At 45.2% G+C, this 17,733-nt stretch overlaps 2 protein-coding genes across 2 annotated transcripts in view; both read right to left on the bottom strand.

The window, feature by feature from the left end:
- Positions 1-707, bottom strand: part of scfd1 (sec1 family domain containing 1) — a 30,307-nt gene extending 29,600 nt beyond the window's left edge. The window contains exon 1 of the mRNA XM_083924296.1: positions 660-707. Coding sequence (XP_083780422.1) covers positions 660-690 — 31 coding nt within the window. The 5' untranslated portion in view covers positions 691-707. The remainder of the gene's footprint in view (positions 1-659) is intronic.
- Positions 708-5,272: 4,565 nt separating this feature from the next.
- g2e3 (G2/M-phase specific E3 ubiquitin protein ligase) overlaps positions 5,273-17,733 on the bottom strand; it is a gene marked incomplete at its 3' end in the record, with an annotated part of 29,049 nt that continues 16,588 nt past the window's right edge. Inside the window, exons 15-18 of the mRNA XM_083924519.1 lie at positions 6,727-6,766; positions 6,480-6,651; positions 6,158-6,226; positions 5,273-5,586 (exon numbers count right to left, since the gene is read on the bottom strand). Coding sequence (XP_083780645.1) covers positions 5,273-5,586; positions 6,158-6,226; positions 6,480-6,651; positions 6,727-6,766 — 595 coding nt within the window. The remainder of the gene's footprint in view (positions 5,587-6,157; positions 6,227-6,479; positions 6,652-6,726; positions 6,767-17,733) is intronic.

Genomic DNA, 17,733 nt, shown 5'->3' with positions numbered 1-17,733 from the left:
CTGTGTTCATCTATATATTCATTTAGTCCTGTATTTCTTTATTTATATATTACTGTATTCATCTATATATTTATTTATTCATGTATTACTTCACGTATTCATTAATTTCAGCATTTATTTTTTCCTGTATTTACTTATTAGTTTTGTCTGTATTTATTTGTTAATGCACATATTCATTCATTTACTCCTGTATTTATTTCAGCATTTATTTATTTATTCATTTTTTTCTGCATTTATGTATTAATTTATTACTTTATTTACTTATACATTTATTTATTATTCACCGGTAGCATCAGACTAGCTTCACTAGCTAACGTTAGCCTTCGAAAACTAGCAGTGCCGCTAAGGAGCTAACGGCTAATTAGCACTTTAATTAAAGTGTGTGTGCGAATGAGTGTGTGTGTGAGAGAGAGAGAGGGAGAGGGAGAGAGTGTGTGAGTGTGTGTGTCTACAGTCAGTCAGCTCATCAGTTCATCCAGCGGCTCTTATGGACGCAGGGCGGCTCTTTGGGACGCTTAGCGGTGCGTTAGCCCGTTATTGTCCCGAACTAACGCCTCCGGTGAGACTCCCCGGTTCGACTGAAGTCTCTGCCGCCGGTTACCGTCGCTGTCCGCCGCTGAAAACAACCGTTAACGGGAAATAAACGCTGTTTAACGAACCTGTCTGCTTCTCCCGGACAGACGCCGCCATCTTGGATGTTGTTGGTGATGACGATGCGTCAGATGACGTGGCAGAGAGGCGGGAAAACGGAAGACGTCTCACTCTGATGCAGTTTACAGGAACCAAACATCAGGTCAGAGTTAAAGACGTCTCACTCTGATGCAGTTTACAGAAACCAAACATCAGGTCAGAGTTAAAGACGTCTCACTCTGATGCAGTTTACAGGAACCAAACATCAGGTCAGAGTTAAAGACGTCTCACTCTGATGCAGTTTACAGAAACCAAACATCAGGTCAGAGTTAAAGACGTCTCACTCTGATGCAGTTTACAGAAACCAAACAAAGGTCAACATTAAGGAGCCTCTGATCCTGGATCAGGTCTCAGGGGCAGCAGCTCCAGCCTCTGATCCTGGATCAGGTCTCAGGGGCAGCAGCTCAAGCCTCTGATCCTGGATCAGGTCTCAGGGGCAGCAGCTCCAGCCTCTGGTCCTGGATCAGGTCTCAGGGGCAGCAGCTCCAGCCTCTGGTCCTGGATCAGGTCTCAGGGGCAGCAGCTCCAGCCTCTGATCCTGGATCAGGTCTCAGGGGCAGCAGCTCCAGCCTCTGATCCTGGATCAGGTCTCGGGGGCAGCAGGTCCAGCAGGGACCCCAAACTTCCCTTTCCCGGGCCACATTAACCAGCTCTAACTGGGGGATCCTCAGGCGTTCCCAGGCCAGTGTGGAGATCTAATCTCTCCACCTGGTCCTGGGTCTTCCCCGAGGCCTCCTCCCAGCTGGACGTGCCTGGAACACCTCCCTAGGGAGGCGCCCAGGGTTCATCCAGACCAGATGATCCTGAACCACCTCAACTGGCTCCTTTCAACACAAAGGAGCAGCGGCTCTACTCCGAGTTCCTCACGGATGCTGAACAGGGATAAATAAATAACTGGATAAATAATATAATATAAAAATAGGAATACATAAATAAATGAGACCTCCTCCCTCATTAACATATGGACACAGAAATACATAAATAATTATATGTAAAAGTATAGAAATTGTAAAGCATTTAGTGATATATAAATGTATTTATTTAAAGATAATATAATTTATTCCTGTATTTAATTATACATTTAAATAAAGGTTTATTAATTTCAGCAATTATTTATTTATGCATTTAAAAATAAAATACTATTTATGAATTTAAGTACAATATAATTTATTCCTGTATAATTTAGACTTTTTTAAAATTAATTTAGACTGATATTATATATAATTTAATTAATAAATAAATGCATTAATGTAACCTCCTCCCTCATTAACATGTGGACACAGAAATGAACAAATACAGATCAACAAAAGAAATAAATGTGAAGCTTTTATTGATTTATACATTTATTTATTCATGCATTTATTAATTTAAGCAATTATTTCTTTGTTAACTTAAATATAATATAACTTATTCATGCATTTTTTTCTGCAATTACTTATTAATTTAAATATAATTTATTCCTGTATTTATTAATTAATTGAGACTTAAGTCATGTTTAGTCTAAACATGACTTAAGTCCCAAAAATAAATAAATAAAGACATTAATGCATAAATAAATGTATAAATGCAGGTATAAATTATATATTTTAATTCATTAATAAATGGGACTTCCTGCCTCACTAATGTTTGGACTACAAATACAGATCAACAGTAGAAATAAATGTAAAGCATGTTTTGATTAATTAATTAATTTATTCATTCATTTATTAATTAATGAATTTATTTACTTTATGTATTCCTGTATTTATTTTTATATTTATTAATTCATTTATTTCAGAAATTATTTATTAATACATGAATTTAAATATAATTAATTCATGAATTTATGTATTAAATTAGACTTCAGTCACGTTTAATCCATAAAAATAAAAAGGTCTCAATCTCACATTAAAGGAGTTTTCAGGTAAAGATTTAAAATAATTACATTCTTATAAATAAAACTACAAAACTGTAAATTAAGGAGTTAGAATAATCTCTGCATTAATATTCCACTAATCCATAAAACACCGAGTGGAGGATTTTATATTTTAGCACATTTTAAAGCTGATAATTCTGTACTTTTATATTTTATATAATAATTCTGCACTTTTATTTGACTTTTATAAAGATTTTGAACGCAGGAATTTAACTTTAAGGAGATTAAATCATGTAAAAACCAATAAAAGCAGATAAATAAATAAATATGAGCTCATAAATAAAGTCAATAAGTTGCTTCAGCGTGAACACGTCAGTTTAAAGTTTAATAAGAAAACAGCTGAAAGAGAGAAAACTGTAAACAGATGAAGAAGCACGAAGGTGAAGAAGGTGAAGAACAGGAAAAGTAAAAGTTAAACGACAGAAACAACAGAGAATCATCAAAGTCACCGGATTAGAAACGACGCTCCGACGCTTTTTACGTCTTTAAAATGACGTCATTACGTTTTTTTAACATTTACGGATCAAAATATAATCCTGTGATTATATTTAGTACTTTATTTTACTTTCTTTTTTATAAAAACACAAAAGTTTAGAGGTGATAAAACACTTTAAACACTTTTAGAAGACGGGGAATTGATCATGTGATGCATTTGGGCCAATCAGGACGCAGCAGCGCGTGATGCGTACGAACCCCGGTCACATGACGAACTCGTGTTCATCCTCAGAACAAGATCCAATAAAGTTTTAACAACGAGAATAAACAGAAAATCTCACCAACTACGGAAGCCCCAAAGGGTCAAACATCACATTTCCTCCGTTTCCTGTGATAAGACGAGAAAACGGAGGAAGTGAAATGTGTTTAACGTCCGACCCTGAAGCTTTCGTAACCAAGAACATCATAAAACACACAAAATAGAAATCTGAAAGGAGCGAATCATTTAACCTGTACAGGCGCTAAGCCCCGCCCCTTCCTGCAGCGGAACGACCACCACGGCGGCTGAATTCACAAAGTTCAGGAGTCGGTTTGTAAAGAAAGTCGCAGTCTGTCGTAAAAACTGTGGAAGTTTAACGAGCAGAGCAGCTCCATTAGTGTCAACAACAAAATATAAGTCCAGCAGCCGGGTTGTCAGGTTGGTTGGTTGGTTGTCAGGTTGGTTGGTTGGTTGTCAGGTTGGTTGGTTGTCAGGTTGGTTGCCAGGTTGGTTGGTTGTCAGGTTGGTTGTCAGGTTGGTTGGTTGGTTGTCAGGTTGGTTGCCAGGTTGGTTGGTTGCCAGGTTGGTTGGTTGTCAGGTTGGTTGGTTGGTTGCCAGGTTGGTTGGTTGCCAGGTTGGTTGGTTGTCAGGTTGGTTGGTTGTTTGTCAGGTTGGTTGGTTGGTTGTCAGGTTGGTGGGTTGGTAGCCAGGTTGGTTGGTTGGTTGGTTGCCACGTTGGTTGGTTGCCAGGTTGGTTGGTTGCTAGGTTGGTTGGTTGCCAGGTTGGTTGTCAGGTTGGTTGGTTGCCAGGTTGGTTGCCGTGTGTGTCAGTGATGAGTCAAGCAGGGGAACCACTAATTTAATAATCCGTTAATTTGACATCAGTGTTTAACGTCAGTCTGCAGCTGAATCCATCAGCTCTCATCTCAACATGATTCAAGTTTCTATAGCAACAACAGGCAACCCTGGCAACCAGCAACGCCCAACGCTATTGGCTGCTACCATGGAAACACAACGGGACAGGAAGTCAAACATTTAAAATATTCAATAAAACTTTGATTCTGTTTCCCTCAAAACGCCCGTGAGTTTGTTATTGTTTTAAAAATATAACTTTTAATAAAGATTCACCGGAGCAAAGTGACGCAGAAGCTACGACGTCCGTGTGTTTGGCGCCGGGACGTAAACGTTACTCGCCTCGTTCTTTCACCTGCCGGCTCATTAAAGAGTCTCTGGATGAAAAACGTCAGCTGACACAACGTCTCTGTTTCCCTCTGCGTCCACAGGAAGCAGGTGCAGCGGCTCCACACGCCGTCGTGCACACGCCAGGCCTGGGTGAGGCGTCACCGCAACAGAGAGCCCTCTACGGACACACGGGCATGAGGGGGCACAGCGGCGGCCATCTTGGGCAGGTGCCGCGGCAGCCATCTTGGGCAGGTGCCACATTGACGTCACGCTCGGATCAGACGTCTGCGTGGAAACGTCCCGTGTGTGATTACGGACATATGCTTTCCCCGCGGTGGTCCAACAGAAAGGGGAGGAGCTTCTCCATGACAACAGAGAGATTGACAGGCATAGCAACAGTAACTAAAGGGGGCGGGGCTTAGTAAATATAATCCTTAGCTGCAGACGACAGATTTTTCTAATTTGAAAAATGTATAAAGTCTTTTTCCTCTCTCCCCTCTCCTCCCCCTCCTCTTCCTCCTCCTCCTCTTCCTCCTCCACCTCCTCCTCTTCCTCCCCCACCTCCTCCTCCTCCTCCTCCTCCTCCTCCCCCTCCTCCTCCTCTTCCTCCTCCACCTCCTCCTCTTCCTCCCCCACCTCCTCCTCCTCCCCCTCCTCCTCCTCCCCCTCCTCCTCTTCCTCCCCCACCTCCTCCTCCTCCTCCTCCCCCTCCTCCTCCCCCTCCTCCTCCTCCACCTCCCCCTCCTCCTCCCCCTCCTCCTCCTCCACCTCCTCCTCCTCCTCCTCCTCCTCTACCTCTCGGTGGGGAGCAGGTGCACGCGGTGGCTGACGGCCTGCTCCATGGAGCTTTTGAAGGCCTTGTAGGAGGAGGAGACGGGCAGGAGGAGGCGTTTGGAGCCGGGGTCGCTCTGAGGGAAGAGCCCTTCGTCTCTCAACACCTCCCTCCTCGTCCTCACTCTCTCTTCTCCTCCTCCTCCTCCTCCTCTGTCCTCGGGGTGGAGGAAGGAGATGGAGGGAGGAGGGAGGAAGGCGCCGGAGGCTGGAAGCTCCTCAGCTCCTGTGGAGAAACGAAGAAGGTCCTGCAGAGAGATGGAGCTCCTCCCATCTGAGGAGAGGAGACGAGAGGAGACAAGAGGGGAGGAGAGGAGAGGAGACAAGAGGAGAGGAGAGGAGACAAGAGGAGAGGAGACGAGAGGAGAGGAGACAAGAGGAGAGGAGACAAGAGGAGAGGAGAGGAGACAAGAGGAGAGGAGACGAGAGGGGAGGAGACAAGAGGAGAGGAGACAAGAGGAGATGAGAGGAGACATTAAATATTTTCTACTCGTTGACCCTGTGTGTTCCTCGTGTGTGTGCGTGTGTGTGCGTGTGTGGCTCCTCTACCTTGACTCTCCAGCAGGAAGTGTCTCAAGAAGTGTGTGTGTTGCGAGTGTGCGTGTGTTACTCGTGTGTGTGTGTTGTTCATGTGTGTGTGTGTGTGTGTGTGTGATGCCCATGTGTGTGTGTGTGTGATGCTCGTGTGTGTGTGTGTGTGCGTGTGCTTCTCTACCTTGACTCTCCAGCAGGAAGTGTCTCCAGTACCTGAGCGCGGCCGTCTCTCTGCCTCGCCTCTCCTGTGTGTGTGTGTGTGTGTGTGTGTGTTGCTCATGTGTGTGTGTGTGTGTGTGTGTCTCCTCTACCTTGACTCTCCAGCAGGAAGTGTCTCCAGTATCTGAGCGCGGCCGTCTCTCTGCCTCGCCTCTCCTGTGTGTGTGTGTGTGTGTGTGTGTGTGTGTTGCTCACGTGTGTGTGTGTGTGTGTGTGTGTGTTCCTCATGTGTGTGTGTGTGTGTGTGTGTGTTGCTCCTGTCTGTGTATGCGTGTGTTGCTTGTGTGTGTGTGTGTGTGTGTGTGTGTGTGTGTGTGTGTGTGTGTGTGTGTGTGTGTGTGTGTGTGTGTGTGTGTGTGTGTGTGTGTGTGTGTGTGTGTGTGTGTGTGTGTGTGTGTTTGTGTGTTCCTCTACCTTGACTCTCCAGCAGGAAGTGTCTCCAGTATCTGAGCGCGGCCGTCTCTCTGCCTCGCCGCTCCTCGTGCTGAGAGAAAACCACGCTGAAGGTGTGAGCGAGCGTCTGAGCCGAGAGCCGGCGGGCGCCTTCACAGAAGACGGCGCAGAAGAGCGCGGGGCGGAGCTGCACCTGGATCAGAGCCACGGGGTGAGTCTCACCTGGGACTCAAACTACAGACTGTTCATGAAGGAAACGTTTACTCACCTGATCCAAGACGCCCAGAGTCTGCAGACCGTCACGCAACCTGAAATATGGACACGTGTCAATGTGACTTTAGTTAAAGCTGCAGAAGAGGAGGAGGAGGAAGAGGAAGAAGAGGAAGAAGAGGGGGAGGAGGAAGAGGAGGAGGGGGAAGAGGAGGAGGAGGGGGAGGAGGAGGAGGAAGGAGGAAGAGGGGGAAGAGGAGGAGGAGGAGGAAGAGGAGGAGGAAGAGGAGGAAGTGGAGGAAGAGGAGGAGGAGGAGGAGGAAGAAGGAGGAGGAGGAAGAGGAGGAGGAGGGGGAGGGGGAGGAGGAGGAGGAAGAAGGAGGAGGAGGGGGAGGGGGAAGAGGAGGAGGAAGAAGAGAGGGAGGAGGAAGAGTGGGAGGAGGAGGAGAAGAGGAGGAAGAAGGAGGAGGAGGTGGAACGTATGTTACATTTGGACGACATATACGTCCACTTTCAATACAGACTCTTTAATCTGCTTTGACAGGAGTGTGTGTGTGTGTGCGTGCGTCTCTGTGCGTGTGTGTGTGTGTATGCGTGTGTGTGTGTGTGTGTGTCTGTGTGTGTCTGTGTGTGTGTGTGTGTGTGTGTGCTTGTATTGCTATCATTATGGGGACATCAATCTGTTTACACAGTCACGTCATGGGGACCTCTGACACCATGGGGACAAAAATTGAGGTCCCCACAAGGATAAGCCTTTAAATGAATGCAAAAGCCATTCTGAAGGTGCCTGTGAAGTTTTTAGCTTTGGCCCATATATTATGTTTTTCCATCGGGACACACACACACACCTGCCCACTATCCCCCTCTAAAGGTCACCCTCCAGTACTGCACCCAGTTGTCCTCACACACACATCTTCCAAATATGGTAAGTACCGCCCCTTCCGTGTCCCCATTAAGAATGTTTGGAACATTCATAGTGTTAAGGCAACATTTGATGAGATAGATAGATAGATAGATAGATAGATAGATAGATAGATAGATAGATAGATAGATAGATAGATAGATAGGGCAGAACCATTTCATAGAAAGGCTGCACACCAGAAAAACTACAGTGCTTTCTCTTGTTACTGATGTGTTTGTCACACATCCATGCATTGTAGCAAATAATCACACAAGCCTAAATGAAGAATGTAATATTCCACATCATAAACTGACTCAGAGCAAATGAAAGAACAAGGAAGGAACAGCAAAAAGCTCAATACTGAAGGCCAGAATGGAGCACATGGGTGACTGGATCCAGATCCATTCTATAACCCTATGACAACAACTCTATAGAGATCCAGCACAGCAATACTGGATTGCTATTATAATTAATTACAAACATGAATTATCCTGCTGTTTTAAATCTATAACAATATATTGTTCCATTTGAATAAAAATAATAAACATAGTGAATGCACAGACCAGCACAACAAAGGCAGCATAATTATGAATATGCTGTCACTCACCAATACTGGACTGCTGGATCTGTCGAACCAGACCAACACTGCACGCTGGCGCAATTCACTCCTATTCAAGGCATTCAGAACATGTCCTTGGTGCACACCGCAGTCTCGCATCCGGTAGACTGGCAAACGTGGAATGTGGAGGCTATGACAGCAGGTTTGCTATCCCCATTGTAGACTATTTCAGTAAATGGCCTTGACTCCTACTGCTACAATGCCTACTGCCATGGCATTCCTAATGTATAATAATATAATAATAAACTTTATTTATATAGCGCTTTTTAAAAACAGAGTTTTACAAAGTGCTTTGACAAGACAATGCAAATTTTTTGGAAACAACAGATGTGAGGGAAGTAATGGAATAACATCATTAAAAACAGGAAAAAGAAAAAGAAATGGGTTACATAAAAAAAAACAGGAACAACAATGTTGTCAACTCAGACGGTAAGAGCGAAGTAAAAGGAAGACGTCACATAAAAGCAAGCCTATAAAAATGTGTTTTAAGAAGAGATTTAAAAGAGGTTACTGATCCTGCAAGCCTTATCTCCCCAGGCAGGGCGTTCCAAAGCCGAGGGGCCCTGATGGCAAAGGCACGATCACCTTTGGTTTTTAACCCCGACTTTGGAACGGGTAGAAGGGCCCTGCCCGAGGATCTAAGGCTGCGCGCTGTCTCATAAGGAGTTAAAATGTCTGTAATGTAACTCGGGGCCAGCTCGACAAGTGCTTTAAAAGTGATCAGTAAAATCTTAAATTCAATTCTAAAACGGACGGGGAGCCAATTAAGGGAGGCTAGAATAGGGGTAATGTGGTGTCGTCTGTTAAAACCGGTTAGAAGCCTAGCTGCAGAGTTTTGTATTTATTGGAGGCGAGAGAGTGATTTGTGGTTGATACCGGAGAGCAGGGAGTTACAGTAATCAGTAAATTTAAAGATGGCGCCGTGCTAGTGGCAGCCTATCGTAGCAGCTCCCGGTACTTTGTACTTTTTACTAGGTTTTTGTCGTGTTTTTAGTGTGGGTTTTTTTTTATTATCTGTACCTTGCACTGTGGATACACACTGTCCACACATCAAGATGTCTATCATACGGTTTGGATATCTCTTAGTTAGCTTTTTCGTGCTTTGGTCTCTCCTGGTGACTGAAAGCCGTGCCTGCCCTACAGCCGGCATTGTTTACAGTCGCGACCAGCTGATCGCCCTGGGGCCCCAAAACCCCTTTGTCGGGGAGAGACCCACAGTACCGAAGGAGCTAAGGAGGAGACGGCGAGGCTGCAGAGCAGGAGCTAAACGGAGGAGGAAGTTTAAACCCTGCATCCCTGCAGTTATTACTGGAAACGTAAGGTCCCTGGTAAATAAGATGGACGAACTGGAAGCGCTCGTCAGGACGCAGCGGGAATACAGAGAGTCCAGTATCATGTGTTTCACGGAAACGTGGCTACACGACCAGATACCGGACTCAAACGCCACCATCCCCGGCTTCCATACGGTCAGAGCCGACAGAGACACCACCGCGAGCGGCAAGAAGAAAGGAGGAGGACTCGCCGTGCTCGTTAACAACAGGTGGTGTCATCCCGGGCACATCTCCGTGAAAGACCGGTTTTGCAGCCCGGACATCGAGCTCATTGCCATCGGACTGCGTCCTTATTATCTGCCACGGGAGTTTACCAGCCTCATCGCCATTACTGTTTACATTCCGCCGTCTGGAAATGCCGACGCAGCGTGTGACGTAATCAGCGCTGCGACCGCTGCATTACAGACAAAACACCCCGGAGCATTCGTCATCATCACAGGTGACTTCAACCACGGCTCTCTCTCTCATCCACTCTCCCAACGTTTCACCAGTTTGTCAAATGCACAACAAGGGACAATAAAACAATAGATCTGCTGTATGCAAACGTTAAAGAGGCATACAGCTCCACTGCCCTCCCTCCCCTGGGAAGGTCAGACCACAACCTCGTCCTGCTTTCCCCATCATACATGCCTGTGGTTCAGCAGCAACCAGTGACACTAAGAACTGTGAGGAAATGGTCTCCTGAGGCCATAGAGTCACTGCAGGGTGCTCTAGAAGCCACTGACTGGTACGCACTGTACAAACCACACGGTGAGGACATTGATGGCATTACTGATTGTGTCTGTGATTACATTGGGTTCTGCATTGACAACACCATCTCCAGTAAAGAGGTCCGCTGTTACCCAAACAACAAACCATGGGTTACCAGCGACCTGAAGGCCCTACTCAATGAGAAAAAGAGGGCCTTCAGGTCAGGGGACCGTGCAGAGCTCAAGCGTGTACAGAGAGAACTCAAACACAGCATCAAGGAGAGTAAGGAAAACTACAGGAGGAAACTGGAATCCAAACTGGAAAACAACAGCACCAGGGACGTATGGAGGGGGATGAGTGAGATCACCGGCTTCCGGAGGAGAGGAGGAGGAACAGCAGAGGGAAATGAACAACGTGCGAACGAGTTTAACCTGTTTTTCAACAGGTTTGACCCCAGCTCCCCCAATAGCCCCCCTGCTGCTCCTCCGAGCAACTACCTCTTCTCACAACCCCCCCACAGCTTTACACCAGCCCCACAACCCCACCCCAACCCCCGCAGCAGACACCAGGTTCCACCACCCCCAGCCTCCCTTACCCCACCCCCCACCTCCCTTCTGGCCCCCACCACAGTCCGTCTCACACACCCCTCCCCCATGACCCTCGCACATCCCCCACTGCTACCATCCACCCCGCAGTCTGGTCTCAACATCACAGCCAGCCAGGTGAGGAGAGAACTGGAGAAGCTCAGCCAGAGAAAAGCCGCCGGTCCGGACCGCATCAGCCCTCGCGTGCTGAAGGCCTGTGCCAGCCAGCTCTGCGGAGTTCTCCAGCACCTCTTCAACCTGAGCCTCCACCTTCAGAGAGTGCCAGTGCTGTGGAAAACATCCTGCCTTGTTCCAGTGCCCAAAAAAGGACATCCTGTGGCACTGGATGACTACAGGCCGATTGCACTGGCCTCTCACATTATGAAGGTCATGGAGAGGCTGGTTCTTGCACACCTCAGACCCCTAGTGTGCCCATCACAGGACCCCCTACAATTTGCATATCAGCCCCATGTTGGGGTTGATGATGCTCTCATCTACCTGCTGCAGGAAGCCTACTCCTCCCTGGATAGACCCAACACTGCTGTCCGCGTCATGTTCTTTGACTTCTCCAGCGCCTCTAACACAATCCAGCGCAAGCTGTTGAAGGCCAAACTGGAGAACATGCGGGTGGATTCTCCTCTCGTCACATGGGTAAAGGACTATCTGACGGGCAGGCCGCAGTATGTGAGATTACGGAACTGTGTGTCTGTCCGCCTGATCAGTAACATTGGTGCCCCCCAGGGAACCGTGCTGTCGCCCTTCCTCTTCACCACCTACACTGCAGATTTTAAGTACTGCACTGAGTCGTGTCATCTGCAGAAATTCTCTGATGACACGGCCATTGTGGGGCGTGTAGAGGGTGGAAGGGAGGACGAGTACAGGGACCTGGTCGGCAATTTTGTCAAGTGGTGTGAGGAGAACCACCTGCAGCTGAACGAGGCAAAGACAAAAGACATGGTGGTGGACTTTAGGAGGAACAAGCCCCCGCCCTCTCCAGTCTGCATTGGTGGGACGGACATCAACATTGTGGACTCCTACAAGTACCTGGGTGTGGTGCTGGATAATAAACTGGAGTTGACCACAAACACACAGGCAGTCTACAAGAAGGGCCTGAGCCGGCTTTACTTCCTGAGGAGGCTCAGGTCCTTTAATGTCTGCAACCGGATGCTTCAGATGTTTTATCAGTCTGTTGTCGAGAGCACCATTTTCTTCGCTGTGGTGTCACACTTGGTTGGACACCAAGATTTCGTGCAGTCGGTTTTATGTTTGCGGACAGTGGACCAAGGGCTTGGTGAAGAAGGCTGGTATGGTTTGGGGGGCCGAACAGTATTATTTCAGTTTTTGAGCTATTAAGCTGTAAGAAATTTAGAGCCATCCAATGTTTGATGTCTGTGAGACAGTCTAAAACAGCAGCTAGGCTTCCAGGGTCACCGGGCCTCAGCGGGAAGTATATTTGTGTGTCGTCAGCATAACAGTAGAATGAAACATTGTGGTTTTGTATGGTCTGGCAGAGTGGGAGCATATAAATACCGCAAGGTGATCCGCCCCGAGCGTGGGAGATGGAGGAAAGGAGAGGGCGGATGGACAGGTGTGAGTAATGGCAAATAGTCAATCGTGTGCATAACGCACCGCATGCTGGAGTTTGGCAGCAAGCATGTTGCATCCCAACATGCTCAGGTGAAGTCCAACTTCTGTCTTTGCCCGTGAAGGGAACCCCTGTACTGTCACAACTGATAATCGGCCCCAGTTTGGATCCTCTGCCTTTGATGATTTACTGAGTGAACGTGGCATTAAGCACATTAAAACAAGCGTACAGTACAGACCAAAAGTTTGGACACACCTTCTAATTCAATGAATTTCCTTTCTTTTCATGACTATTGACATTGTAGATTCACACTGAAGGCATCAAAACTATGAATTAACACATGTGGAAATATGTACTTAACAAAAAAGTGTAAAACAACTGAAAATACGCCTTATATTCTAGTTTCTTCAAAGTAGCCACCTTTTGCTCTGATTACTGCTTTGCACACACATTGCATTCTCTTGATGAGCTTCAAGAGGTAATCACCTGAAATGGTTTTTACTTCACAGGTGTGCCCTGTCAGGTTTAATAAGTTGAATTTCTTGCCTTATAAATGGGGTTCGGACCATCAGTTGTGTTGTGCAGAAGTCAGGTGTATACACAGCTGATAGTCCTACTGATTAGACTGTTAGAAGTTGTATTATGGCAAGAAAAAAGCAGCTAAGTAAAGAAAAACGAGTGGCCATCATTATTTTAAGAAATGAAGGTCAGTCAGTCCGAAAAATTGGGAAAACTTTGAAAGTCACAAAAACCATCAAGCGCTACAAAAGAAACTGGCTCACATAAGGACCGCCCCAGGAAAGGAAGACCAAGAGTCACCTCTGCTGCGGAGGATGAGTTAATCCGAGTCACCAGCCTCAGAAATCGCAGGTTAAAAGCAGCTCAGATTAGAGACCAGGTCAATGCCACACAGAGTTCTAGCAGCAGACATATCTCTAAAACAACTGTTAAGAGGAGACTGTGTGAATCAGGCCTTCATGGTAGAATAGCTGCTAGGAAACCACTCCTAAGGACAGGCAACAAGCAGAAGAGACTTGTTTGGGCTAAAGAACACAGGGAATGGACATTAGACCAGTGGAAATCTGTGCTTTGGTCTGATGAGTCCAAATTTGATATCTTTGGTACCAAACACCATGTCTTTGTGCGAAGCAGAAAAGGTGAACGGATGGACTCTACATGCCTGGTTCCCACCGTGAAGCATGGAGGAGGAGGTGTGATGGTGTGGGGGTGCTTTGCTGATGACACTGTTGGGGATTTATTCAAAATTGAAGGCAAACTGAACCAGCATGGCTACCACAGCATCTTGCAGTGGAATGCTACTCCATCCGGTTTGCGTTTAGTTAGACCATCATTTATTTTTTAACAGGACAATGACCCCAAACACACCTCCAGGCTGTGTAAGGGCTATTTGACCAAGAAGGAGAGTGATGGGGTGCTGCGCCAGATGACCTGGCCTCCTAAGTTACCGGACCTGAACCCAATCGAGATGGTTTGAGGTGAGCTGGACCACAGAGTGAAGGCAAAAGGGCCAACAAGTGCTAAGCATCTCTGGGAACTCCTTCAAGACTGTTGGAAGACCATTTCAGGTGACTACCTCTTGAAGCTCATCAAGAGAATGCCAAGAGTGTGCGAAGCAGTGATCAAAGCAAAAAGGGGCTACTTGGTTCGTCTGCTTCTTGTTCCTGTACCTGCCTGCCTCTGTGTGTGTCTTGCATTTTGTGAAACAGCATCTGAAACGGCAAGCGTGTTGCGTCATTGCGTCACTTCCTGTTGTTGTGTTACTGACTGATAGCGTAACTTTACTGCTCCGTCTCGTCCGAGCAGATTATTGTTGTATTCCTTTCTGCAGCAACTGAGATCCCGCTTGTGTGATCGGGCACATGCTGGTCCACTAAGGCTTTCAACAATACTCTGTGTTTATAGCTTGGTCGCCGAGCTCGCTGCTGTTTGTCGCTCTCCTAGCTCTGCTGGCTAATCTAGCGTGTCCTAGCTTAGCCACTATCAGCTAGCGATGGCTACTCTCTTTCCCTCTCTTCCCCACTCAGCGACACACCCGCTGAGAAACCAACTCTGGTCATTGGCAGCTCCATATTACGAAACGTGAAGTTAGAGGCACCAGCAGCCAAAGTGAAATGCATCCCAGAGGCCAGAGCGTTCGACATTGAATCAAATTTAAAACTGCTGGCTTAAGCTAAACGTAAATACAGTAAAATCGTACTACATGTCGACGGTAATGACTCCCAGCTACGCCAGTCAGAAGTCACTAAGATTAATGTTGAGTCGGTGTGTAACTATGCCAAAACAATGTCGGACTCCGTAGTTTTCTCTGGGCCCCTGCCAAACCTAACCAGTGATGACATGTTCAGCCGCATGTCATCATTCAACCGCTGGCTGTCAAGGTGGTGTCCAGCAAACGATGTGGGCTTTGTTGATAATTGGCGGACTTTCTGGGGAAAACCTGGTCTCATGAGGAGAGACGGCATCCATCCATGACCTGTAATTTTCTGCTGTTAAATTCAGATAAAAGGCCCATCCTGTCTCAAAAAGATGCAGAAAAGCTAGTCCATGCATTTGTTACTTCCAGACTAGACTATTGTAACTCTCTATTATCAGGCTGCCCTAACAAGTCTCTAAAGGGTCTCCAGCTGGTCCAGAATGCTGCAGCACGTGTACTGACAGGAACTAAGAAAAGAGATCATATGACTCCTGTATTGGCTTCTCTGCACTGGCTCCCTGTAAAATCTAGAATAGAGTTTAAAAACCTTCTCCTCACTTACAAAGTTGTTAATGATCAGGCACCATCATATCTCCAGGAGCTCATACTATAACCCAACTAGAGCACTACGCTCCCAGATTGCAGGATTACTTGTAGTTCCTTAAGTCTCCAAAAGCAGAATGGGAGCCAGAGCCTTCAGTTATTAAGCCCCTCTTCTGTGGAACCACTTTCCTGTTTTGGTCCGGGAGGCGGACACTCTCTCTACCTTTAAGAGTAGACTTAATGTAGCACTGCTACATACTATCCTTACCGTTAATCACTGCTGCTGTTGTCACTGGTAGTCACATTTCCATGAGCATTTCATCATTATTGCTGTAATACCTCTTTATGTACTTTAATTCCTGTCAACCATCCATTATGATTGTATACATTGTGATCTCGTTGATCTGCTCTGTACATGCGACATCTATTGCACGTCTGTCCGTCCTGGGAGAGGATCCCTCCTCTGTGGCTCTTCCTGAGGTTTCTTCCGCCTTTTTTTTTATCCCTGTTAAAAGGGCTATTTTTTGGGGCAAGTTTTTCCTCACTTAAATCAAGGGTCGAAGGACAAAGGGTGTCGTCTCTGTACAGATTGTAAAGCCCTCTGAGGCAAACTGTGATTTGTGATTTGTGTGGCTATACAAATAAAATTTGATTTGATTTGAAGAACCTAGAATATAAGACATATTTTCAGTTGTTTCACACTTTTTTGTTGAGTATATAATTCCACATGTGTTAATTAATAGTTTTGATGCCTTCGGTGTGAATCTACAGTTTTCATAGTCATGAAAATAAAACTCTTTGAATGAGAAGGTGTGTCCAAACTTTTGGTCTGTACTGTATATCACCCTCAGGCAAACAGGTGTGTGGAACACTGTGACAATGTTAAAATATATAATTCAAACAGAACAGGCTCCCTCGCAACCTGTGGTGACTGAAATGCTTCACAGCTACTGAGCTACACCCCATGCCACAACTAGAGAATCCCCTTTACAGCTGCTCAGAGGACGCCAATGAGGACAAAGCTAAACAGCCTATAAGTATATGTTTAATTCTGTTATACTAAATGTTATAATGATGACATTAATTCCAGTAAGACTGTTTACAATATTGCAGATATGCTGGAAGTCATATTGTGAGGTGAATATACAAGTTACAAGTTATTGTTACTACTTGCACTCAGTTGACTGAGAAAGGAATGTTATTTGAGGAAAAGGGGAAATGGTTTACACCTTACATTAAATTTTTTCAGCATAAGTAAGGAAAAATAAATTGCAAAAATATCTAGGGCTGCAGCTATCAATTATTTTAGTAATTGAGTAAACGATCTGTCATTCTGGTGATTAATCGAGTAATCAGAAAAAAATATTGCACGTTCTGCAATTTTTTCAATTTATTTAAGAACAATGGTATATACAAAAGACAAAATAAAATAGGTCTCTTAAATGAACAACTATAAATTGATTAAACTAACTCTACTTTTACTGTACTGTTTTTTAAAATTAATTTATCCCAAATATGGATATGGTACAAGGCTTTCTGATTGCTACTAAACAATTTCTTTGCACATAATATAGAAATGAGACTTTGAGTATAACAACACAGAAAAAGAAATACATGACATATTTGAAAAGGAGTGAGCAAAAGCATAGCTTGCTAGCTCTCACCCCTTTGTCTAAAATGATATATATACATACATATACTGTTTAGACTTTACTTTTGCCTTTAACTTGCCTTAAATCCTAACTTCCGCTGGTGGACTTTTATTGTGAAATCGAAGAGGAAGTAGTCTCTACATTCAACCTGAGCTTGACGACTCACTCTCCATACACGACAAGACGAGTGGAAATCATTGGTACCTGGCGTGTTTAGTAAGTATTAAACATTTTACTGAAACGTAGCTATTATATTTGTGTATTTATTCGAACTATGGTCTTTTAAGTTTGAATGCCTTTAGCCAAGTAAAGCTAAAGATAGCATTAATTAGCAACTAACTAACTTTAGCACATTTTTTTAGCAAGCTAATTAGCAAGGCCCATTGTTTATGTGTAATGATTAACTTTAACTGTGCGTTCATTTTCATGTAAATCATCTTAATATCAAATAACCAAGCTATATGTTAAGTGCAGGGACCAGTGCTTGAGAAGAGTTGTGTATTTCATCTTAAGTTTGTTCTTATTTATTTCACTAATTAATAGTGCTGTCAATTAAACGTGTTAATAATGGCGTTAAGGCAAACCCACTTTAACTCCGTAATTTTTTTATCGCGAGATTAACGCTGTGTAGTTTTTGTCACATGCCATTGCAACATCTAGTGACGTTAGAGAACTACAACACCCACCGGATCTAGCTAGACCGGAAACAAAACAATAGCCACGCTGTTTGGGAGCAGCCAGGTAGCAGCCTCCATAGACATATATACATAGACGCCTCATTGAGTGGGTTGGCCCGCTGCTGCGATATGTCGACGTCGCCGCCATATTGGAGGAGGCAGATTCGCCCCATCAACTAATACAAGTCAAAGGAGGAAACTTTATAAAGCTGCTTCTACAAAGTGCTGTAAGTTAATGTCTCTAATTAGCACATTCACACACTTACGG

Source organism: Echiichthys vipera, assembly GCF_963691815.1.
Source record: "Echiichthys vipera genome assembly, chromosome: 12".
Lineage (NCBI taxonomy): Eukaryota > Metazoa > Chordata > Actinopteri > Perciformes > Trachinidae > Echiichthys > Echiichthys vipera.
Note: the sequence above shows the minus strand (reverse complement) of the source record. Positions and strands in the feature narration are given on the sequence as shown.